General features: G+C 38.5%; 2 protein-coding genes and 1 pseudogene across 3 annotated transcripts; all 3 read right to left on the bottom strand.

Annotated features, from left to right (window-relative positions):
- On the bottom strand, positions 1-26,774 carry Arl6 (ADP ribosylation factor like GTPase 6). 2 transcript variants are annotated; one of them, XM_027412441.2, is made up of 8 exons: positions 26,330-26,774; positions 16,684-16,833; positions 12,873-12,934; positions 12,452-12,520; positions 11,852-11,946; positions 10,182-10,311; positions 6,012-6,095; positions 1-520 (listed from the first exon to the last, which is right to left on the bottom strand). In XM_027412441.2, coding segments are annotated over exons 2-8 (564 nt in total). In that variant the 5' UTR covers positions 16,807-16,833; positions 26,330-26,774; the 3' UTR covers positions 1-519. The 2 variants fall into 2 exon arrangements, with proteins under 2 accessions (XP_027268242.1, XP_027268243.1); XM_027412442.2 differs by having other exon boundaries at positions 6,040-6,095; positions 26,330-26,768.
- Positions 16,857-18,609, bottom strand: LOC113835334 (annotated as a pseudogene).
- LOC118238779 (60S ribosomal protein L34-like) lies at positions 18,404-19,764 on the bottom strand. The gene has a single exon (XM_035444431.1). The coding sequence runs from the start codon at positions 19,364-19,366 to the stop codon at positions 19,037-19,039; it is 330 nt and encodes a 109-aa protein (XP_035300322.1). The 5' UTR covers positions 19,367-19,764; the 3' UTR covers positions 18,404-19,036.

The following is a 26,774-nucleotide window of genomic DNA, read 5'->3' as shown; positions in this document are numbered from 1 at the left end:
TTTTAGTTGGTATATTTCATTTTTTTATTGATAGTGGCACAATGAAAATTACACATATACCAATTACTTGTGATCCCTTATAATGCTTTAAAGCTGTCTCCTTAACACAATTTGAGCTTCAAAGTCATACTATAAACTAAACTTTTAGAAGACAATTAAAAATGAAAATACATTAAAGATATCATAAATCATGATAGGATATTGAGATGGCTTATAACTTATTTACACATTCTAATTACAGCAACATGTAGACCTTTACAAGAAGCAGGTAACTAAGGCGTTGCGAGGTAATGTTAGTTTTCATATGGTTAATAGATTAACAATGTTCAGGTCCTAAATTCTTAAAGACTTCTTCCAGAGTCCATAAGAGCAAGCAGAACATTGTAAAATATCCTTGGTTGCATAAATATTTTAAAATAAATTTGAGATTATTCAGTATGCCTTACATAGACTCCTTTAATTGAAAATTGCTGAAGTTTCCAGAGACTATCTTTTCATGTCTTCACAGCTTGGATCTGATCTGATAACAAACAGACAAAACTATTATCAGCCTGACAAAGGAAACAGCAGCAACCCTATTCTCTAAGTCAACTCAAGGCCAATCCATAAAACACAGGGAGACCCTATCTGCATATCTGTTTTCTTAAGGTGCAATTAATACTACTGTGTTAATTTTTATATAAGCTGTAAGTAGATAAGGAATTAACTAGTTCTACAAGCTTATTAGAAACACATAGGAGTTCCTTTGGTCATCTCTCCTTTTTCGACATTAATGCTTACAATAAATCTCCTCCTAGGTAATTACTTACAACTCACTAAACACACACACAGTAATTCCTGCAATATCAGTAGCCTTATCAGACTTCAGCTCTCACACTCCCATTCAGCTACTCCCTTGTAACCTTTATGGCCTTAATACTTGCAACTCAGTTAATATACTTCATTTTCTGTATGACTATGTCAATGTCAGTCAGCCAGCCCTCAGACAGGTGGTATGCATGCTTCCTTCTTCTAAATCTTGTTTCTCCTAAAAGTAATCATCACAACCAAAACCATTTATTTAATTTATTCTTCTCTTCCTTTCTTCTCCTTCTTCCTTTTGTTTTTTAGTATATTTAACACTAACTCAACCCCAATATTCTCACATATGAAGCATATTACATAAGCCATCATTTTTACTTTCTTTTAAAATAATTACTTATCTATATGGGTGTTTTTTCTATATGAATATCTTTGAACCATACGCATGTCTGGTGCCTTCAGATGCTAGTAATGTTGGGACCCCTGGAACTGGAGTCATGGATAGTTATGAGGCACCATGAGGGTGCTGGGAATTTAGCTCAGGTTCTCTAGAAGAAAAGCCTTAACCAATGAGCAATCTTTTTTTTTTTTTCCCCCGAGGCAGTGTTTCTCTGTGTAGCTCTGCAGCCTGTCCTGGAACTTGCTCTGTAGATCAGGCTGGCCTCAAACTCACAGAGATCCACCGGTCTCTGCCTTCCAAGTTCTGGGATTAAAGGCGTGCACCACCAATGCCCGGCTGTTTATACCTTCTTGAAGAACACTTTTCTAAACATCACAGGGGCTCTCCAACCTAGACGGCCCTTTTCTCTGCTTGTCAGTTATTCATGAGATCTCTTTCATAGTTAGTCTAGGATTTTCATGAACAGCCTAGGGATTTGTTCCTTCATTCCTGTGCTGGTTTTCGTAGTTCCTAATCCATCTAGCCATCCTTCCTTTCTTCCTTTTCTGTCCTTGCTTTGAGAGTGTACGATGCTTGTGTACACATTTATGTATGTGTTGGTCCATGTGTGGAGGTCAGAGGTCAATCCTGCAGGTGGTCCTTGTCTTCTGTCTTAAAGCAGGACCTTAGTGTTTGTTGTTGTGAACTCCAGGCTAGCTGACCCACAAACTTCTGTGGATTCTCCATCTCTGCCTTCCATCTTGCCAAGGCACACTGGATTACAGATGAGTGCTCCTGGCTTTCAATAAGTATTAGGGATTCAGACTCACTCAGGCTTCATGCCTGCACAATGAAACTTTACTAGTACTCTGGGGAGATGAGCCCATCTGGTATTTTTCTTTTCTTGCTTTCCTCTCTCCTTCTTGAGCTTATATGGCTTAATGTCTAAATTTACTGTCACATTTGATAATGCTCGAGTATGTGATTCCAGTAGATTCTCCATGGTCTTTTCCAGGCACCAACCATTATCATGTAGCTCCCAGGTAGTGGGTGTTGGGAAGTTTGATATAACATTTTTTTTTCCTTATGTGAAGCCCATTTCCACTTCTGGAAGATTGCACAAGCTTCACTGTCTTCATGGTTGAACTTTACTAATGATGCATCTTGGGCAGTAATATTTTCTTCCCTGCACTGGGCTCACAAGATTCAGTTCTAGCAAAAACTCTTTGATGACCCACTAGTCCTCCCTATTTTCTTGGTTCTCTTTCTAAACTGTCTCTCATTTGGACACAGAGTCTTCTCAATATCACCTCTTTGGTTGTTTTTTTGTTTGTTTTGAGACAGGGTTTCTCTGTGTAGCCCAGGCTATCCTGGAACTCACTCTGTAGACCAGGCTGGCCTCAAACTCAGAGATGCGCCCGCCTCTGCCTCTAAAGTGCTGGGATTAAAGCTGTGTGCCACCAATGCTGATTCCTCAGATGACTCTCCCTACCTTCTGCCTCCTCCTACTGGTGGAGCAGGAGACAGAAGAGAATAACAATATTTTCTATGAAAACTTGCAGCCACTCCTTGCTTTCCATTTACGATCACCACACAGTGTATGTCCAGTGTCTTCCAGCCCACAGATAGTGTCTGAACATTTGCAAAGGATAATCCTTGAAACTAATTTTGTTGTTGTAGTTGTTGGGTGGAGGAAGTCATGTTTTCTCTTTTCAGCTCTAAATCCATCCTTCATTTCCAATTACAAGCATATTCTAAACTCTTGAGAAGATCTTCAACGTGAATCAGGCTGCGTACTATCATTTCATAGTGTCCACATAGGATTCAGCTTTTTGGGGCCCATTAATAGCAACAACCATCAGATCTCCAGCTTTCCAAACAAGATCCGCATTTTAACCACATCCATTTTTGATGTATACAGAGTTAACAGCTTTTCAAACAATGCCTTATCATTAGTGAACCTGGAATTACAATATATGTCCAATCCTGTATTTTCGCTAGAATACTCACATGTACAACCTGTCCAATAGAGATATTAAAATCTAGAGGTGGGCTAGGGTAGTAGATCAGAAAGTATAGTACTTGTGCTTCCTTAACACCTGTCATGGATATCCTGGGATCATTCTTGGTATTTAAACCCAAACAAGATCACAGCTTGAAATCGGGAGGCATTACTGATTTTTCACCTTGGACATAATATGGTAAAACAAGTTTCATTATTTTGGAAAAACTTAAAAAAAAATCGTACTTGAACCCTGGGCAGGTAGAACACGTCTATAGTCTCGTTGGTGGGGAAATCAGATACTGAGCCCCAGGTCAGTCAGTGCTACATAACAGCCATACCATGCCCCAGGAAAAAATTAAAAAAAACAAGAAACAAACGTAGCTCCCCCACAAAATTCTCACTTGGATGTTTCAGAAATAGAAGCTTTATACTTATTACTACACATACAAAATTACTGAATCTTTCAAAAGAGAATATAATATATAACTTTCAATATTTCATGAAAAAGTCCAATATTAAACTTAAAGAAATAAGATTCAATGAGTACAAAATGAACCTTGTTGAACATACTAGAAAACCTCAGAATTCTAGATGAATATAGTTCAGTCTTTTACAGCTAGGTTTTTCTATGTATGTAGCTAATGAGTGGCATTACAAGCAGGCTAGTCTCTTTTATTTCCTATTAACTTGTTTTGAAGGTAGCTGTTTACCTCTTTTTTTATTGAGAACAATAAAATCTACACTACTTACTATTCTGTAGGAAAATACCACTGTATGATTATCTAGTTAAACACAAACTGACACACTCTTTGATTTAAAAAACAAAACAAAACTATGTAGTTTCTGCCTCTTTTAAATAAGGTACCTAAGTAAGAGAGTAAAAGTGGTTTGTATTGAGCGCTTTCCTTTGCATTTTACTTTAATGCGTATGTCCACTATTTTCTGAAATGTGGTTTTAATATTCCAGATGTGACAGTTACTTCCTAAGATAATAAAAGGTGCCGTTAGTGTGATGGGAGGTTAACAGTAAGTGGAGTAAATGAGCTGCCTCACTGGCCAGCTCTTTGGCTCGTCCTCCTGTTGCAGAGTAGACAAGGAGGCTCCTACCTACCTTGCAGATATTGTTGCAAAAAAAGGACACAAAAGCATTTCTAATAATATTCTGTACTCACAAAGACTTGGGGCGGAAGATAACAGATCAGAATAGAAAAACAATTGGTACTAAGAAGAGTTGAAAATTGGTACTGTAAAATTGGATCATTACTGACACCTAGTGGCTATTGCTATGGATTAAAAAAAATAAAACTTATAACTATAAATGGAGCTGGGGAAGAAAGGAGTGACAGAAACCAAAACCTAGAAGGTAAATCATCTTCTGCTCAGTATTGTACTCAGAATCACTGCACTAAGTATTGGCTGGGCTTCTACTGCATCTTCCCTGAAAGTAACATCACACTGGTAAAGAAGCAGGCAGGAAGAAATACTCTTCTCTATCTTCCCTGGGGTTTTACTTTGTAACCGATCAGTTTCTTCTGGAAATCTATCCCATAAACCTGAACACTTCTTAAAAGAATTTAAAACATGAAGTTAGTGGGTTCAAAGAAAGAATTCCTTTACTAGTTTTGAGAACCATTAGAGATTTTTTATTTACTTATAAACTATGACTAGAATGTTTTGACTGAATAAATACAAGCTAGAAATAAAAGTCTGTGCCAAGCAGTTGTGGCACATGCCTTTAATTCCAGCACCCAGGAGGCAGAGGCAGAGGCAGAGACAGAGGCAGAGACAGAGGCAGACAGATCTCTGAGTTTTCAGGCCAGTCTGGTCTATAGAATGAGTTCTAGGACAGCCAGGGAAATACAGAGAAACCTTGTTTCAACCCCCCACCCCACATGACCCCCAAAAAGGAAAGAAGTTAAAAGTCTGTGTGTGAATTCACTAGAAGAGCAGATTTTACATATCTCTATCAATTGTGCTTTTAGCATTTGTAGGCAGATTACTCTTCCATCTAACATAACAGGTTTCCAAAAGATGAAGGAAGAAAAATGAAAAACAGTACCACACATATCTAATATTAAAGGGCTAATATAGAAGGAAATAGTACTTATAACCACAAATTGTAATTAGGATTTGTATCTTCTTTATCCCATTCAGAGTAGGAAGATTTCCAGTAAGAACAAACAGTCAGAAACTCTGCTTAAATTGAAACGTCTGACTTGGCCATAAAGATGCTACTGAATGGACGTACAGAACACACATCTATGTATTGTTCTGCATGCTTCAAGTTGTTCTTATACTCAGTAGATAATAGGACCCTAGGGAAACCTACATCTTAATTTATTCTCTAATATAGTAGTGATCTAGTATAGCTATTGTGATTAAAAAATTGAACTGAAAATAAGCAAGATAGTAATAGCAAAACAGTATTTATAATACTAAGTATGTGTTAAGACTTATGCATATATGATATATATATATATATATATATATATATATATTATATATGGAGTTCTAAACAGCATGACTGATGAAAAATAGTTATTTGGTCCCAAGCTTCAAATGTGTTTTTCAACTACTAGATTTAATGAAAATCTGAGTCCATAAATTAAAACCATTTTCTAGATCTGCTATATATATTGAATATAAACACAGAAACACTTTAATTAAATCTGCCAGAAAAATAGAATAAAGTAAATGCAGCAAGGTATCAAATACTTACTGTACTGTTTTTTCTGACAGCAGAAATAAAAAAAAACAAGAAGGGGGCATTGATGTAATAAAATTAAAATATAAAAATGAAATGAAGCGACTGAAAAAGAAACAGACCACAGATGCACAGTGGTGTGCGATGTACCTTGAAGCCAGTCCACACCTTCCTGTAGTCCTTCTCCTTTGATGGCATCACTCGCGCTGAAATAAAAGTCATACAAAACATCCATTTTGTGGCATCATACAACTCTAGGAGTAAAATAACAACACTTTTGCCATATTGCAAAGAAATGCATACTAATAACATATAACTGTACAAAACTGATTATTGAAATAGAATATAAATAGGAATTTAAGAGTCTGAGTACTTGGGAAAAAAACATTCAAGACAAATTTTGGGAATGTCTAGTTATGTTAAGAACACATAAACACCTGGTTATTTTTCTCACTAAAATTTTCTAGAGTTCACTGTCCTACCTCAGTCTACCCAGAGCTCCAACAGCATTTACTTGTTAGAAATGTTTGACTTAGGTCACAGTAGAGTCACAGAATCAACTGACTTCATTTGAAATGGACTTTGTTATCTACAGAGTAAAAACCCATAATTATAACGTGGGTTCTGTGTTGTTTTATTTTTGAGGCATGGTCTCAAAGATTTCAGGCTAACCTCAAGCTTGCTATGTATTGAATGAACGTTAGCCTCCACCCCGCAAATACAGGAATTACAATTATGAGCCATCATGTACAGCCCATAAACTTTTTCTTTCTTCCTGAGACAGGGTTTCTCTGTGTAGCCTGTGCTATCCTGGAACTCACTCTGTAGACCAGGCTGGCCTCAAACTCAGAGATTTACCTGCTTCTGCTTTCCAAGTTCTGGGATTATAGGTGTGCACCACCACCCCCCAGCTGCTCAAAAACTTTTATAAGCTATTAGTAGAAAACAAAACTCCAGTCAATTTCAATTGTACTTTTGTATTTACTACTGCAGTAACCTCTGGCATCTGCAACTGAGGGAATATTACCACTGACCTAACATGGTTATTGTAAGAATTACATGTTTGAGGTATGCATGTAAAAGCAAAAGTGCTTCCTTAGTCTTCAATCCTTAAGCCTCTAATATGATATGTCATCTTTAATTATTTACGGTATGTAAATCTAAAATGGTAAAAGTTCAAATAATCAAAGAAAAAGTTCAAACAATCCCTTTGAGATGGGGCATTTTGGTGGTTACAGATGTAGCAACTTATTTAAAATCTGTGATCATATTAATACATAATTAAAATTTCTGAATAATTAGAGATGATTTATAGCATTCCTTTAGAGGGGAAACATCACCTAAAGCATAGTAGAGAACCTAAAGAAGTAATCTGGTTTAAACTAAAGAAATTTCTGCCAAGGAATTACTTGTTGAATTGGGACTAGGGTTAGTGAAGAATTTTTTTCAAGTAAGAAGTTGGAAACAAACAGTAAACAATTATTCAAAGCACATTCTTAATTACATATCATAACAGCGAGGCATCAGGAACTAAAACACTTTTATCAAAAACCCAAGCTATTGCTTTTGGCACATACAATTTTAGACAAGACTACAGGAAAGAACTCCTTGTCCACTGGTGGAAGTGTCACTAAGTGACTAAAAACTCTGCATATTTCTCCAAACAAGTTCTACCTCTCCTTCGTGCTAGAGCTCTTCACTATGTGCTGTCCTATCATGCTTTGCCTTTTATGGCCCTGAGCTTTTTCTCAGTGGCCATATCTCCCCCAGTCTCCCCTTCAATTGCTCTGTTGCGGCCAGACTACTTGCTGTTCCTGGGACAGAACAGGTACACCCTCAGCCATGAAGAGCCCGTTCCTTCCTGGCCTCTAACTGGGTAGCTGTTTCTCCAACCAGGCCTTCACATGAAATGCTACTTGACTGAAGTCAGGCTATAGAGAGAACAAGTCAGCTCATGCTTTCTCTTATACTGTGGACATTTCTCCATCCAGTTATCTGATGTTTGTATAATTATTTTCTTATTATCTGTCTATTTCAGAATCAAATATACAAAGCTAAATATATCACAAAGGAACTAAGTCAACAGACATGCTAATACAAATGAGACCCTAGACTCTATGGTTAGTAAAAATGATACAAATAAAGGCCCCCGGAGTCTTCTTTAGTTCCCAGACTCTACCAATATACTTGTATCTAAGGTAAGAGACGGGTAATGTTTTATCTCTATGTCACTAAGGACTCCATCCATATAGATAAACCCGGAAAAGAAGGATAAACATTTTCAGTCCTGTGCAAGCTTTAAAAAATATCACAAAAAGCAGAACAAAATCTTATAAATGAAGTACTAATTTGAATTTAGCAAGATGATGTCCAGTTTGAATTAAGGAGAAGTTATAGACAGTTAAAAAAAATTCTTGGCATTTTCCCATGTTATATAGAGAACACAGAATTGGAAATATAATATCCTCACAGCATCATGACTTCACTTTTCACACAGAGACATTTTGAGATGTCATAATTGAATAATTAAATCTGTTTAGATTCTGTTAGTTATTTTTGGTAGGAAGGGGTAATTCATTCACTAAACTTACGTTTCTTGGGTAGTATACTTCCCATAAAAGCACCACAATGTTTTGTACAATGCCAACATTAGTATTTGTTTTAATTTATGTTGCCTTTGGAGTCCAATGATAGCAAAGGTTCTATCTCAAAATTTTTCTCTGTCTAAAATCCCACTCTCCTTTAACTACCAAACATTACCTGACCTTAGATTTGATTCACCAACCATAGAATAGCACCCCCCAATCCCACTACCACTCAAGAGCAAGGAAGGTTTCACTGTTTCCACCCTTGGCAGAGGGATGCAGTGCCTCATAGATTCCTGACATATCTCCAGGGTTTACTTAAACAATCCTCTGTTCAGCACCAAGGCTAGCTCTTAAAGAGCTTTTCTTCTTAAAAGTATTTTATTCATTCTCTGGAATTTCATGCAATCTATTTTGATCACATTCACTCTCATCTCCTTACCCATCCAACTCATGGTCTCTCCTTTTTAAAACCCCAGGGAGTCCAGTTTGTGTTACCCCAAACAGTTCTAGATGTGGGGTCTCCCCTGGTGTGTGGTTAACCTATCAGGGGTCACACCCTTAGAGAAAACGAATTCTTCCTCTCAAGTAACTTTCAAAATGCTGCTCTAGGAGTGGAATCCCCACCCTGTACTGCACTCCATGTTGGGATTCGTAGGCTCCACCTTCTTGCTTACAGTCTAGGTCATGTCTAGAATCAGTAGACTTCTCTGCTTTGTGTCCAGCTTCCCTTAGTTATCACTGTAACTCTTATGGAAAGTGGGGAAACTATAGAAGGAAATTCTGGGGCATGGGAGGGTAGGTGTGTAGGTAGCAAATGAGGAACTCAGGAAGGTAGCACAAAGGAGTTGATTAAGTAACTGTTTGCTAAATAAATGATGCATAGTAATTTCAGATACTGTTTACTAGTATATCCATATACAACCATTATCTCTACTTGTTCATTTGAGCAAATATTTATAGTATATGTACTATGTACCAGTCACAGAAGTGGGAAAAGAAAACTAAGGTATCAACCAAATCTGGCAAAAATTCTAACTCCCAGAGAGCTAACTCGAGTGGTAGGAAGACAAACTACCACCAAAATAAAAAGCAACAGAGGTCACATGGTTGCAGTGACATACAATAGCAATCCAGAAACATTAACTTCCAGAATGATTCAGGGGAGGCAATACCAAAGTGCAAATATCCCAAGAAAGGATTGGGCTTGGCTGATTACAGATGCAAAAGGAAGTCACTGTGGTTGAAGATAGGACAGCAAGGACAGCAAGTGGATTATTTATGTCTTTCATATATATATATATATATATATATTATATATATGGTTTTTCGAGACAGGGTTTCTCTGTATTGTTTTGGAACCTGCCCTGGAACTCGTTCTGTAGACCAGGCTGGCCTCGAACTCACAGAGATCTATCTGCCTGCCTCTGCCTCCCAAGTGCTGGGATTAAAGGCATGCGCCACCACCAACATCCGGCTCATAAAATTTTTTAAAAGTGCCAAAGGATTTGAAAAGTTATATATTCATGAGTACCTGAAATGTCACAATTCTATGAAATAAATACTTTGCTTGTATTCTACCATGTTCGACATTTAATAAAATGATGTAAAAAACAAACAAACAAAAGCAAAAACACTAAACAGAACCCACATTTCACAGACTTTTCAAAAAAGACAAAATGAGAAATAAACTTTTTTTGTTTTTACCAAATGTGCCACGGTTTGTCTTTGATGCTCTCCAAGCACAGCAACTGAGACACTTTCACAGACGTTACTGCATCTCTAAGATCCATTTTGTTCGCAAAGAACAAGATTGGAATCCGGCGGTGCTTAATATCTAAAAAAGAAAGACACCATCACAACACTTCCCAAGTTTTGGATCACTTTGCCCCAAACCCCTAAAACTGACATAAGATGAACTGTTTCCCATTGCTTCTTTCACTACTACCCATACGAAACACTTAAAGGTACACAGTTAAACATCCATCCAAACAGAGCAGTCAAAAGTACTTGGTAAGACCATGTGCCCTCTGTCTAGGGACTTTAACCCAAAAAATAAAGCCAGAGAAGGGGAACCTAGCAGTTAGAGAAGCATCTATGCAAAAGGGAAAAATATTTCTCTTGTTTTCAGATAGGAAGAGGAAGAAATGGATTCTGCTTTATTTTTAAGTCATAGACAACATCATGAACTAGTGGGATACTATTAGCAATGTATTTTTTGCACATACAACTTGAAAGCATTTTCTAAAGATTTTATGTATTTTTTAAACATTTTTTATTTAACTGTGTGTGTACTCGTGTATGTGCATATATGTGTGTGTGCTGGCACACATGCTACAGGTGTGCCATGGCATGCATGTGGATGTCACAGTAAAAGCCATGGGAAGAACTCAACTCTCTCCATCTGTCCAACACGTGGGTCCGTGGAATCAAATGCAGGATGGATCCTGGGTTTGGCAGCAAATGCCCTTAGCTGCTCAGTGAAGCCAAGTCCAAACATATTAAAGAGCTTAGAATTGAGAAGGAGGCCCTCCTTCTCCCTTTTGTCCTATGCTGTTCAATTGCCCTCCACAGTAAGGAGGGCACAGAGCATCTTCACATCTTGTAGAAAAACTGTGTATTTCCAGTTATAATTATTATATCTAATTCTCCATAACAATGGGCTTACCAGTTTCATTATTGTACATATTTATCTTTTCAATTAATTCCCTATCTTACCCTCGTTATTTAAGCAACACTTTGAAATAAAATGACCAAGGGTTCACAACTGCCTGTATCTCCAACTAAAAGGATCTGATGCACTCTTCTGACCTTTGTGGGCTCCTGTATGCCCGAAGTACACATAGATACACTCAAATACATACTTCAATAAAAAAATAAATAAAACCAGAACCCAGTTCCTCTTCCTTCTACTTGAAGTTTTGCTAACACTGAGAGCAAAACAGGCAGAAGCATGACCCTCTTGTTAACGGCTCCTGTCTCCATGTACCGTGAAAATAAGGTAACCAAAGCAACTGTATCTGATGTCCTATTGCTCAGAAAGCCACTTGCTCCCTCATCTTTTCATTCTGAATGTTCTTCTCTTATTACTACATATTATTTATACATTTAGGAAAGCAGAGAATTTTAAGTGTTAAAGAAATAAATGCCAGTAGCCCCCCCAAACAAAACAACAACCCCCCCATATGAAGCTTTAAATTTTTAAAAAATCAAACAAAGTTTTTATATATTTTGTATAACCAATAAGCTTTAAAATTTACAAATTTAAATAGAAAACAATCCCATCTTATGAACAACTTTTTCTTAAGCTAAAAAACAACCAACACGTACAGACAGAACCAAGAGCACAGACATCATGGAAGAAATTAAACAGATACCTGGGTGGTTTAGAAGGGTATCAAGTTCTTCTTTGGCCACAACCATTCTTAATTTATCACTACTATCAATGACAAAAATAATGGCTTGTCCATCTCTGTATAATATAAAGAAATAGAACAATTATTTTACCACCAATCAGGATCCTCGTAAGTTGGCAATGTTATATCTGAGGTATTTACAAGTACTAGGATTGCAGGCATGTGCCACTACACTAGCCTGATGGCTGGTTCTTAAGATGTAGCTATATTAACCACAGACAGAAATGGACAGAGAAAAGAACAAAGGTACAGTGTCATGAATTACATGAAGATGCATTATTATAGCAGAAACCATATAATGGCTTGGATTTTGAATCAGTGTTTGACAGCAATATATAACCATGTAGTTGAGCAATATTCATGAAAATACTTACTTATAGGCCAGGCATTAGTGACTCACACCTTTAATCACAGCACTAGGGAGGCAGAAGCAGGCAGATCTCGGTGAGTTTGAGGCCAGCCTGGTCTACAAGAGCTAGTTCCAGGACAACCTCCAAAGCCACAGAGAAACCCTGTCTCGAAAAATCAAAACAACAACAAAAAACAAAAACAAAAACTTACTTATAATAGTGTTCCCAGAGATTCCTGTATCTTCCTTGCCCTGACATGTCAAACACTGTAAAAGACAGACTATAAACAAAAACAAGACATTACTACATTTTAAGCAACTAAGTTAAATGGTTATTTTTTAAAATCATAAGTTGTTTTCTATCAGATAAATCAACATGGCTATAATAAATGTGGTCAATATTCAAGAAAAAACTAAAAATAAATTTATTAGTCTAAATATGACTTTGCAATGAAATAACCTAAAAATGTTTCCTTTACTAATGAGGTTTTCACATTAGTCTAAGCTTTAAGGGCTGAGAATGAACTAAAGGTAGTGGTACAAAAAGGCCCAAACCCATGAGGATTGGAAGTGACAACTGATTTCCAGGTCAGTATGGAGAAAGTGTCGGAGTCACAGAGAGAAGGTGGTTACCTGGAGGACTTGAATTTCTCTATGGTGAATCCTATGGTTGGAACAATATCCTGACACTGAGCCTGCAAGAGAAAACTTAAATTGAGACATTTGTAATTATAAAGATGGATTTTTTTCTTTCCAGTCCCAGATTTTTCTATTTCTAAACTATGCTACCGAGGAGATAACAAAATTAAACATGGTTTTTGTAATAGGGTCACTGTGTGTAAAATTACTTATAAAAATGCAAGGTTTACTTGCCAATTATGAATTGGTATAACATACATGTTTGAATTCACATTTTGTTTTATTAAACAAGGTAAGCAAGTTTTCATAAGTGGTTTAAAAAGTCACTCTGAGTTTCTGCGTTGAGCTTAATTACTCTACACATAATGTTTATTGAATTTATGTATGCTTGGGACTGTCTGTCTTCATGTCTACTTGAAGGAGCTCATCACACTCAGAATGTAAGCAACCATCAAAATATGAAAACACGAGTGAAAAGTGCTCTGGATGAAGGGTAGGGAGGGGAAATCCCAGGGCAAGTTCTTGGCAAGCAATATTGCAGTAAATGGAATTAGTCAGTCCAATGATCCTAGAGAGGGCAAGAACTTGCCACTCAGGCAGAATAGAAGGCATGCATGTCTGAAGTGCATTGCTAAATTAAGGAGTGATACAGGCTGAAGGAAGACAGGTGTGGAGTCATGGTAGCTCTGGTGGGGCGTTCTATAGGAAGATCGAACAGAGCTAAGAGAACAGCAGGACACACTTTGACAAGTTTCCCAGACATTTAAAAGTATACTGACAACAGAATGCAGTAAATGCCTCCTAGAATTTCCATCATCAATATGGTTCATTCATTTAAACAAAAATGCATCCACTTTATGATCCAGATGCTTGGGAGTTATTCTTGACTCCCCCTTTGTTGCATGCCACATATAAAACATTCACTCTCAAAGTTTTCCTGGCTCTGTGCCATTACCTTAGACTAGACCTTTCCATTTGGTGCTCTGAATTACTATAGCCTCCTAATTACTCCTAGCTTTCTATGCCACCTGGCATAGGTATTTAAGCCTAGGTTTGCTTAAATGTCAACTATATTATCGTGCTCATAAAGTTATTATGAGAGTTAAATGAGCTAATAGGCACAAAATACTCAACATGGTGCCTATAAACAGTCCACAAATGTTTGCCATTATTATAATTATACTCTCATTTTGGTTAGCTTTATTCCTATGGTTTTCCATATTGCCTAAAGAATAACTAAATTAAAAAATATCTTGTTACTTTAATGTGAAAATAAGAGTAGAAGAAGAGAAATTTGCCTCACATTAGCATGCTCACTTGGGTACTGTACTTTTGTAAAATTTAAATCCAAATGGAAGAGAAGCTGAAAACGGAGAATGGGAACCTTAACAGCAATGTGTTGTGAGCATTCTTCTCCCGAGTCTGTTTACTCAGCTTTTCCTTCTACCCAGTCTTAGCATTTTCCCCCAAAGTATTGTTTTTGTTTGTTACTCAAATAAATTATTTTGTGACACGTGCGGTCTTGCCTCATTACTCTGAGGTTCCTTGAACAACAAGCTTTGGAATAAAGCGTTTCTTAACTTTTTTTTCCCCATGATCCAACCATTTAAAAAGGATTTTTTTTTTTGGTATCAATCAGATGATAAATGTTAAAAATTTAGTGAAACTACAGAAAATTACACCAAATTGTAACAAGTATCTTCACTGAATTATAATTAGAACACTTGTGCATAACTATGTAGGTTCTCTACAAACTCTCCTTTAAAATTTAGCCTGGAGGGATAAAATCGTTCAACTATTTCTCCTCCAAAATTCTAATGGAAATAATCCACAAAAGATGGTCCAGAAGTCAACCAGGCTAGAGTAGATTCATATGAAACTCATTTTCCTCTACAGTAATTCAAGAGTGTAGGCTGGGCACAGCACACACTCAAGAAATGGACACGGATGTCCTGCAGCCCATAGGCCTACCACTGTAGCAAAATCTGTAAGCTTCAGATTCAGTGAGGCATCATAGCTGAAAAAGTAAGGTGGAGAGAAACTGAGGCAGAAACCTGAAGTCAGCCTCTAGCTTTCTTGAGCACACACACACACACACACACACACACACACACACACACACACACACACACACGGGGAGAGAGAGAGAGAGAGAGAGAGAGAGAGAGAGAGAGAGAGAGAGAGAGAGAGAGAACACATTCCTTTCCTTCCACACACAACAGGCACACTCTCACTCCCCTCCCATCTTCCCAAAAAAGAGTCATCTCTAATATTAATTTCCCTCCGTTTTTCCCAGGAACACACACATCAAGTCATTGGATTGGAATGGCAACAAGAAAGGAAGGGGTGTAGCCTGGGCCATTAGAGTCCAGCAGTGATTAGACCAGTATCAACAGGATCAGAACAGAATTCCTAAGAGAATTAGATCCATCAACTCTGTTAGAAATTGTATCTCCATGTAATCAACAAAATCTTCCCTGGCCAATGATGATGATGATGATGATAACAAAAACAGCCATCAATCTATTCATCTATAATCTAAAAGATATTTAAGTGCTAATTCTCATTCTAGGTATTTGTTATTCAATGCTTGACAAATCAAGGGCTCTTTGGTATTAAGGAGAAATATAATAAGCAACTGAATACGTAGCATGCTATCAAATGAGTATGCAAACTGCTTATGAAATTTTTAAGATAAAGACAGATTCTTTTCCCCCTCCCCACAAAAGCAGTCCTAGCTGACCTGGAGCACTCTATGTAGACCAGATTGGCCTGGAACTCATAGATACTGGCCTGTCTCTGCCTCCTGAGTGTTAGGCATATACCACTATGCCTGGGCCACAAAAACTACATTCTTTCTTACAAAGAGTGATTGGGTGAAAAATACCCTCTTAATGAGGATATTTATCATTTCAAATACAACACTGGGATAATTTAGTCTTAAAAAATAAGTTTGAGTCCAAAATCTAGTTATCAAAAAAATCAATGTTATTTATATGCACAAGGAGACAACATGGACCAGTCTTGTAAGACTTTTCCTAACAGAGCACTGTAGATCCTATGATTAATACAGTTAATTAACTAAAAATAGCACCCAAATGTAGATGAAAATGCACAAGTGATGAATTTAAAATAAGGTGGGAGAAATGTAAAACCTACATTTGAGTAATAAAAGTATGGCGCCTCTGAACCTTCCAATTCAGTAACGCCTTTTGGCTATTATTACTAGAGTCAGAGGGCAGGTGGAGGAAGCTCAGGGTCTTCAGGTCAATTTTACTGAGTCAGGACAGTTACAGCTTAAGGTTTAGAAAATCATATCAGGAATTATATGCAACAAAGCCTACTTCTGACTTATGAGTCGTATGTTGCATGTACTAGTTTTATATATTCTCAGTAAGAAAATAATATTTTCATACCTATGGTGCTCAAAATCACCATCTGTCATCAATATGCACAGCACTGTATAATTATCCACAGATTTAGAAAACTGAGGCATCTTTCCTTTTGTTTTGTTCTTCCCATGAAGAAGAAATTTAAACAAAGTCAGTGCAGTCTATAAATAAACTTAGTCAATTTGTGAAGCTCTTTAGAAGAATATAAAGGAAGAAAATGACAGTATTTCAGCTTAATAATCAAGATTTACATGCATACTGCATAAATATTCGGCACACGCAGCAAGCAACCCCTTAACCAACAGTAAGATTAACAGGACTTCACAACATTACAGGAAGTTACAACTTCAAAGTAATGCTGCACATAACTTTTGCTGGTATCAGAAAACGTCAAGCATCACAGAGATACTTACATTTGACGGTTTAAGTTTGTTAATGATTGTAGTTTTGCCACTATTATCCAGTCCAAGGCATAACACATGAACCTCCTTCTTTTTTAGGCCAAGTAAACCAGAAAGTTTGTCCAGCAATCCCATAATGTAATTTAAATATTTACAAAGCAACTGCAAGGGAAAAGAAGTGATTATTTCACAGGTACCTTACATATGGAATGCATTAGTATGTGCATAAAAAATGTAAGGATAATGGCAGCACACAAAACACATTGGTGTGGCTTACTCCGAGTAAGCAGTGTAAGCCGATTATCAGAAAGGAGCCTTCACTGCAGACTGGCAGCTTATAACCCTGACAACAAGGAGTAGCATCTGTGAGACAACCACTTTCAAAATATTCAAGAAGAAGCTCTTGTTAGCTTCAGGATCAAGTGGCGTTTTCCAAATGTAGTTTTCAAAGGTATTTATGAATGGAAAGTCAGGCAAATATGAAACACTAAAGAGGCAATGAGACTTGGCTACAGTCTGAGGCTAAAGCTCAAAAAGCAGAAGATAAGAATGCAAAAACCCCAAGGTCTAGCTGGATCAGTGCAACTACTAGATAAATATCTGAAACAAGGCCATGGTTGCATTTTGAAATAACATGTAATTATAAAAATTTCACTGTTTTTTTTTGTTGTTGTTTTGTTTTCTCCAGGGTTATTTTCAGTTTGTATAAAGGTTTTCTATTAGTAGGAAATATATGCTGATTTCACCTATCTCATGTATCTCTGCAATTCACTGTCAATTTGGGGGGGAGTAATGGATACATTCCTTCACAATTTTAGTCAACCTTACTAAATTCAATGTTTTCTTTTTCTTTATTTTCTTTCTTGAGGGTAAAGATTTGCTTTAATTCTACTGGGGAAAGGAAGAGGATAGATATAACCCTTATCCAATTTGCTGTCCACTGTGTACATATATACATATACATAAATATATACCGAAAGTTCCCCCCAAAACAAAAACCCCCCTCAAACTGCCTCAATGCTTCATATTTTGATCAAAACAATAGATCCTTAGAAGTGCAAAATGCAAAATTAAATGACCAAGAAATGCTGAACAAACAGCATTATTAATCTACAAAATATTTACAGTACTGAACTAGAGACAGGCCATTGCTGTGGAATAACCCTTCTGTACACTGTGTGAATTATGCTGTGATTGGTTTAATAAAGAAGCTGACTGGCCAATAGCTGGACAGGGTAAGAAGGAGGACAGTCAGAAGAGTCGACAGCGAGACAGAGAGAGAAAACAGGAAATGCAAGATGAAAGAGAGGTAATGCCATATGGCGGAATGCAGAGTAGTATAAATGGGTTAATTTACATTGTAAGAGCTAGTTAATAAAAAGCCTGAGCTATCGGCTGAGCATTTATAATTAATATTTAGTCTCCATGTTGGTTATTTGGAAACTGGCAAGCAGGAAAGAAATGTCTGCCTACAGGTGATGTTCTCTGTGTCTGTAAAACTTTCGAACAGAGCTGATTGTTCAATCTAGTCTGGCCCAGTGTAGGTGGAAGTTTCCTGTCCAGACCACAAAACTTTGGACCAACAGAGCTGTTTGTTCAATCTAGTCCATGCCAGCTTCCAGAACTCAGAGGATTTTAGTTAGCTTCATTTTTCAATGCTTCATCAAAATTTTCTACAAGGTCTGGGACATCACCATCCTCTTCGTCAATGTCTTCTGCTTTGGGTACTTTGCTATCCAATACTTGTCGTGGGAACTGTTCAGCTAACTTTCTAAGGCTTGTTAAGCTATCAGCACCAAGCTGACTTAATATTCCAGGAAGCATTTCTGTGATTGGTTTGGCTTTTGCACAACCAGTAACTGCAAAGATGTTATCGAAGAGGGAAGATTGGAGTTTGGGACTGTTGAAATAAAGAGCTCATCCATCATCTTTAACCATGTTCACCTCTTAAATATCCAGCTGTATTGTTCCCAGTCAGTTTCTTTAGAGAACTCTGAAGCTTTTTGTCATCAGCAGTAGCTGTCCTATATTGCTATGTTTTTAATTCTTTACTCTTTTGGCTTTTTGTCCTTTTCAGGGGACCTGCCACCCAGCTCCCAGATAAATCACACGTGGATTATAACTTATCAATGCCCCGCCTTAGATTGGCTTATTTCTAGCCAGCTTTTCTTGAAATTAACCCATCTATCTTTTCCCTCTGGGCTTTTATCTTTCTTACTTTCATATATCTTACTTTCCTTCTTACTCCATGGCTGGATGGCTATCCCCTGATGTCCTCTTCTCCTTGTTCTTTATTTTTCCACAGACCAAGCCTTCACCTTTATTTTAAAAAGCTACAGATTTATTTCGATTTCTGACTCTGCGCTTATGCCTTTAACACTTTCACAACAATTTTCTGCTCTTCAATAAGGAGAGCCTGCTTGATTCTGTCATGGACACACTTGGCACACATGGAGCCACCGTAGGCCCTGCTGACATGCTTCTTTGTCTTAGACAGTCTCATAAGAACTTTCGGTCTGACAGCACGAACTCCTTGAAGTCTGCCTGGGCACACACCACATTCGGATTTCGGTGCTTTCCCAACCTTCTTGGTATAAAGGTAAACAATCCTGTTGCCAGGAGTTTGGGACAGCCTAGTTTTGTTAGAGGCTGTATTGTAGGAAAGTCTATGTCGGTATGTCAAATGCTGGACCATTCTGAGTGCCTCTAAGCACCATCCCCGGAAGAGGAAAAAGACCTCCTTGTTCTCTTGATGTTCTTCTTTTGTTCATTCCTCCTTCGATTTATACTCTCTGCCTGCCAGCCCCACCTATCCTTGCTCCTTCCTCGATACTGGCCGTTCAGCTATTTATTAGGACCACCAGGTGTTTTAGACAGGCACAGTAACACAGCTTCACAGAGTTAAACAAATGCAGCATAAACAAAAGTAACACATCTTAAAACAATATTCCCTAGCAGTCAGTACCACCTTCTTCTTTCTGCAAGCCATACTCTCACCCCCTATCCAGAGTTTGAAGTTTGGCTAACTTTTCTTGATGGCTAACTTTTTCTGTTGGTAAATTTACAGCAAGGGAGGGTCCTCCTATACCACACATGGTAAGAGCAAGATCCAATGTTTTCTTAACAGTAACTTATCTACAACATCCTACCATTATATAAAAGAGCTTTAACTGTAATACCATTATAGAATAGGAAAGTAAATGCAAACTTTAAGCATACATGCATACCACATGCATGTGTGCGTGTGCGTGTGTGTGTGTGCGCGCGCACACACACACACATACAGAGGTTTGCATATATACATATTTGCTATACACACACATCTATTTTTTAACTTGTTCCTTGGGTGTTCAAGTGAATTATTATTTAAAGGGAATATCTGTTGGACCAGCTTTCTGTTCCCATAACAAATGTTGAGATAAACTAGCTCACAAGTTTAGAAGCTACAGTCCATGACACAGTCCACAATGTTGAAGACTAAGCTCTTAAGACATAGGCCTTCAAGGGGTATTTATTATTAGTTTCAGGTGTGGGATATCTCCTTCCAGCTGTTGGTCTAGGAGGGGAAATCTCAGAGACCACCCCAAGCCATATATAGCTATTGCCATTGCTCTTGGTTACCCAAGGGAACCTGATGTTAAGACACTATTGCTGAAGACACCACACATGTTAGCCACAAGATAAGGAGAAATCCAAGTGGCACTGATCAAAAGCTCCTTCCCTGATAGGTAGCTTTCATAGGTCAGGAAAGTACTGTGCAGACTATGGGGTCAAAAAGTCATCAAAAGTCTTTCTCATCTGTGAACCTGAGAGTTATTATAATGACCAACCTGGCAGGCTATGCCCATTGGTTCAAGAGTGACAGGAAGGTTATGGGGTAGCCAACCACTTTCTGATTGGATTTAAGCCTGTTTTTCACACAAAACTCATGCCTGGTACAGCAAAGCTAACCAAGAACCCATGAATGGGGAGGTTGTAGGGAAGAAACTATTACTATTGCTGTACCACATGGACACAGGAAGAAACTGTTCCCTACACTTTTATCATCATACCCAGAGTTTAAGGCAGTTCTCAACTCTTGTCAGCGTCTTCTTTTTGCAGTGAATACTGTTGATACAGAGATTCACAACAGTCCAAGTACAGAGAATTAGTGACATCTATCTATACCACACTCCTCCTCCCAAGGCTTAGGGAACATTCTGGAAGAGGAGGCAGAAAGGCTGTACAAGCCAGAAGTTTGGGATGGGGTGCCAATTAGAGCCTTCTGGACATGACAGAGCCAGTGTACTCATGAACTCTTAGCAGCTGTGATTGTCCACACAAGAACTGCCCAAGCCAGTCAACATTCCAGTATGGATGAGGGAAGGTCTCCCCGGCCACTACCCTATCTGAGAAGCCAACGGCAGTTGATGGCTGTCAGGGAGAGCCAGTTTCCTTCCGGGATATGGCCACTGGCTGGTTGCCCTTGTAGATGGCCACTGGCTGGTTGCCCATGTAGATGGCTCTACACCCATGCGCGTAATAGTGCAATAATTGTGCTCATTGGGTTACTTCAAAAGAACACAAAGAAGAGGACATGAACTTGGGAAGGCGACATGGGGATTATCTAGGAAGAGCTGGAGTTGGGAACAAGGATGCAGAGAATCAAAATACATTATATACAAGTATAAAATTCTTTTGTGTGTGTGTGTGTGTGTGTGTGTGTGTGTGTGTGTGTGTTTCAAGATAGCATTTCTCTGTGTAACTGTCCTGGCTGCCCTGGAACTTGCTTTGTAGACCAGGCTGGCCTCGAACTTACAGAGATCCACCTGTCTCTTCTTCCCGAGTGCTGGGATTAAAGGCGTGCATGGCCACTGCCCAGCTACAAGTATAAAATTCTTAAAGAAGGAATTTAAAATATTATACTTAAAAATTCAAACTATACAACTTTCTAAAGCAAACTTTAAAGAACAATTCCCCAAATGATCCCCCCCCCCCAACCAAATTCCATTAGCAATACAAGACAGAAGTGCTCTGAAGTCAAATCAAACTGCTGCTAATGTATTGCTTTGTGCGGCTTTCTGTCTGTTCCTTTCCCTCCAGGAAAGTACTGTTAAAATTTACACTCCACATCTCCAAACAAAGCTTTTAAAGGAGAAACTGTGCTTTGGTTTCATCAAAGCATAACTTTACTATGACAAGAGAAGAAAAACACTCCTTTTGCTAACCTCCTAGCACTACTGGCATTGCCACAATACACCTGTGTAATACATATTCCCCTTTACTCTCTCCATACTAATTTCCAAAGTTCCTGAGACATTAATTCACTTCATTGATTCTCGTATTCATTTAAGGTCACATAAATCTGTCGTGTTACAGCTCCTTTCATAGTTTTTATTCTATAGCACCCCAAGTAAGGGATGTTAAGGGAGGCAAGGCAATGGCAGGTAATCAACAGGAAGCTTCTGAGTGAAGTGCATAGGAAAAGTGGCTGTATGGCTGACATTTTGCTTAGTGCCTTTGGGAGACCTTTACTTATAATGTGCCTGCAAAGTTCAGTGCCTCCCATGGGTGGGGCCTACAAGAAAGCTGTCTTTCTTATTCAAAGGAGGGGTCTGACCCTAAGTATTTCCCTTTGTGCTACTTCAAAATCTTTTCATATTAGAGATTCAAAGCCTGTTTCAAAACATTTCTTTGAATCCCACCCAGCTTAAGAGTTGGCATTTGATGAATCTATCTGATGAATCTATTTTAAATTCATAGTATTGTTTAATATTTTATATTTATCATTTGAATTCCAATTTGCTATTAAGTCCTATACTGTGCTAAGCATATTAATATAAATATTTATATTTTTCATTTTCCATATGCTCTTTACCATATTTTCAAAACTATGACCGATTTTCTTTCCCATGTCCACCCTCTAGGAAAGTACTAGAAAGCATTAGTTGTTAAAAGTTCTATCTTGGACATTCATTTTCCTAGCTTTTTGTGACTTTCCCTATTTTTCAAACACCTGAGGTTTGATATTGAAATATTTTGGATTTTCATTTTTGTTCTCATCTGCAAAATGAAAAATTCTATCACAGCATTGCTTAACTTTCCATTTACTCTATCACTAGTAAAACTGGGTATGACGGCAAAACCTGCTTCTTAGTGGTGTTTCAGTTCTGAGCTGACTACCATATTTTGGTAGTTACTCCTTCGATTATTGTATATAGGAACCTTACCGTGCATATGAACTGCAAATCATTTTATTCAATTCAAATTTTCCTTTATGTTTTTATTATACAGAACATTTATCTGATGACACTGATAGTTTTTTTGTTGTTTGTTTCTTATTTTAGGTCTAGAAACATTTCCTCTCCTCAGTATCTTAAACATTTAGTTAATATTTTCACTCATCCCTTACTAATTTTTCTCTCATTTTATTTTTTGTATTTTATATCCTTATGCATGTTTGGGTCTATTAGTAGGTCCTCAATCTGCATATTCTCAACTGTATTCTCTGGAAGAGAATTTTAGGGATTACTTTGAAAAGAATTGCAAGGTCACACAAGTTTAAGAAATCTTAGACTCTGTACATTTAAACAAGCATCTAAAGAGCTTCACTCTCCAATATGAGGACACTAGTTGTAAAGCTTCAAGAGATGGATAAGACGACGCTAATTTTGGTGAGTACCTGTCCAAGGGAACCTTTTGGGAAATAAGCTGGGAACCTGGTCTATTCTTCGGTTGGTCTGTTTATGCCATAATCTCTTAGTTCACACACCTCTATATTCTGTCAAGTTTCCTTCCATCAATGTCTCTTTTTTTCAGAATATGAAAGATTTAACAGTTTCTTCCGATTTGAGGGGGACTGTGCTTTGAAACCTTTTGTGCTTTTCTGGGACAGTTGTTCTGCTCATTTTATTTTCTCCTTCCGTTTCCTTATTTTTGTTTAAGTTTGGACAAAGCAAGATCTTGAACAACCAAGTTTTCTGTGGTGCTATATTATTTGTGGTTTATTAAAGCTTGCCTGAGGATTCAAAAAGCAAAGCAGCTGGCCACTAGCTTCTTACCTCTACCTCACGCTGAAAGGGCTGATCCTGTCTCCACGAGCTCTCACCAAGCCTCAGACGGTAATCTCTCCTGAGCATAGCTTATTTTTTTTATTACTCTATTTCTTTTACTTTTTTTTTCTTTGAGGGGTATAAAAGATAGAAGCAGGGTTATCAGTATTGAGTAGGAAGCATTCATTCTCCAGTCACACTATGAAGTAGGAAGAATCCATGCTCCCACCATGTTGAGACTAGGAACGCCCCACCTGTTAGAGGTAAGAGCTCTCTGGTAGCTTGGCTACTTTGTTGCTCTGTTCTTCATCTTGAAGTTTGAACCCCAATATCAGCCTCTAGGTCTTTTATTATTCATGTTACAGTTTTCCAAAGGCTAAGTACAACTAAGCTAAGGTAAGTCCATAAAAGGCTTAAGAAGAAACAACCACCCCCTGTGATTGAGGAAGACTAATCAATAAGAGGACAATTTGAAAATAACAATCAGTAGCACTGAGAGTGAAACTATAGAGATTTGTAGTTGAATAATACACAGTTAAGGACATTTATCACAAAGCATCTCAGCCATTTTAGATTCTCTATTTTATTCTCAATTTCTTCAAAATAGTAGTTTAAGGTTTTTACAACAAAATCCCCTCATTGTAATGAACTCACAAATAAAAACATTACACAACTAGATTAAGATAGCCATTCAACAAGAACTTGCCCAATCCCAAACTCTATATATCTCAGTGAACTTCTACAGCTAGGGCTTTTCTAAAGCAACCGAGCTTTTCGTAAGGTTTACACTTTCACTATCAATTATGTTTTTTATACAACCAACCCCCACCACAAAGGCACAAAAATTAAAAAAAAAAAACTGTGATAGGGTTTGAACTAGGGAAAAATTAGCTTTATACTCTCTTTTACAACTCATGTGTATTTAAATTTTTTAAAGAAAGGTATGATCTTGGGGGCTAATTATGGAGCCAAGTGATAACATGCTTGCCTATAATGTATGAAATTCCTGGGTTTGATCTTAAGCACTGCAAAAGGAGAAAGAAAAAAAATTAAAAATCATTCTGGCCGGGTGGTGGTGGTATATGCCTTTAATCCCAGCACTCCAGAGGCAGAGATAGGTGGATCTCTGAGTTTGAGGCCAACCTGGACTACAGACTGAGTGCCAGGATGGGTTTCAAAGCTACACAGAGAAACCTTGTCTAGAAAAACTAAAATAAAAAAAAAAGAAGGAAATTATTCTGGAGAGACAGCACAGTCATTAAGAGGGCTTGCTGCTCTTCCAAAGGACCAGAGTTTGGTTCCCAGCACCCACAGAGTGAGGATCTCAAGCACTCCAATTCCAGGGGTGGTCACACCCTCTTCTGGCTTCAGCAAGAACTACAGTATATGAACAAATGTGAGAGGGAGGGAAGGAAGGAGAGAGGGAGGAAGGTAGAGACAGAGAGAGGAGAAAAAGAGAGAGAGAGAGAGAGAGAGAGAGAGAGAGAGAGAGAGAGAGAGAATGCTAAAACTAAAATCTTTACAGATTTATTATCATTTTTGTTTGAGAACTAGGTAGAAAGCTGATAGTGAGTTGAGACAAGACTGCCAGAAGGCCGTCCTAAGAGGCAGGAAGAACAAGTATTGGTTAGATTAGGGGAATATGCCTTCAGCTTGTCTTACTGTATGTACTGTATTAACGGTGGCAGACTTGATAGCTAAAGTAAACTTCCTAAAATGAAACAACTCTTGTACTTGAATCAAGAACACGTAGGTTTGAACATTGGCACTGCACTACTCCTGTGTCACTTTTAAGATTGTCGAACCTTTCTGTCCTACAATATTTAAGGCAGTGGGTCACAGTCTGGCTGATATTTTTCAGTTTCTCATCTCACCCTTGCCCTTTATATATACATCAGCCAAATCCCCCTAGCTGCTTTCTGAGAATTAGCTTTCCAAAGGATTACTGGTCGCCAGAAAAGTACCGAAGAATTAGCGTGTTATCCATAGGTACAGGCTTGGAGAGAGGCTGCAGAGAGAGATGATACTACTCTAGAAATGCTATATTGTAAACTTGAAGCACGAAGGGAGAGTGGGCTGTTTGCACACTCTTACTACCGCAATCAACCCACCTTATTTAGTTTTAAATATCTGGTAATGAAATTTCAACTAAATAATGCATACATCGTATAAAAAGGCCCATGGTAGGCAACTTCAGAGCCAAGCAGGCAAGCAAGCAAGCACCATTCGCCAAAAAGCAGTTCAATGCATTCTGGAGGCTTCTTGGAGCATTCACCACATAAACTCAATTCCCTTTTCCCACCTCTCACAGGTTAGAGACAGCAACTCGTTTAGATGGAAAGACGTGGGTAATAACTTATTCTAAATCGGACGGGGAGAGAGAGGGTGGCCTCTGGCAACCGGGGTGGAAATGGCTACAAACAGGTAGCAGGAACTTTTTGAAGTAGTGGATGCTGGCGTCGGATCCACGGCGCTACAACCACAGCAGCGAGGCGGTGTACATTTAACAGGGGTGAAAGTGATAATGTGTAAAATTACACCCAGCAGAGCTGAGAGACAACACAGAGATGGGGATGAAGAGACAGACAAAAAAGCGGGGTGGGGGTGGCGGTGGGGGGTGGAGATACCTGATCTTTGAAGCCAATCCAAGGACAGGAATGGACGGACGCACTCTTCCACCCGTTTCCGCGGTGGGATCTTCCCCGGGAGCCTCAGCCCTCCTCCCCGTGCCTCCGTAGGAAGGCTCCCCTGTCCTGAGCACAGCCTCTCCTACAAGTTGAGGGAACCGGCGGCTTCGGCCGGGGTGGGAGCATCAGTGGCTGAGCAGGCGCCAAGGCGCGCGCCGTTCCCTTGGCAACAGGACCTTCTTCCGGTCCCAAAGCCACGCCCCCTCGGGCGTTGTAGGACGTCCGCTGTTGTGTTGTCACTTGTGCGGCTCGAGAGCTCTGGGTGAAAATGGCTTGACTCTAGCAGAGGGCTTCTATTAAAGAGAGAGTGGGCACAGAAGACACGGGGAGCCGCCGATACACTGGGAGGAAGGAGACGGGTAGCGCCTTCAAAGCTGGGACGTGG

Source organism: Cricetulus griseus, chromosome 4, assembly GCF_003668045.3.
Source record: "Cricetulus griseus strain 17A/GY chromosome 4, alternate assembly CriGri-PICRH-1.0, whole genome shotgun sequence".
In the NCBI taxonomy this organism is placed as follows: domain Eukaryota; kingdom Metazoa; phylum Chordata; class Mammalia; order Rodentia; family Cricetidae; genus Cricetulus; species Cricetulus griseus.
This window is presented reverse-complemented; position numbering and strand designations above follow the sequence as displayed.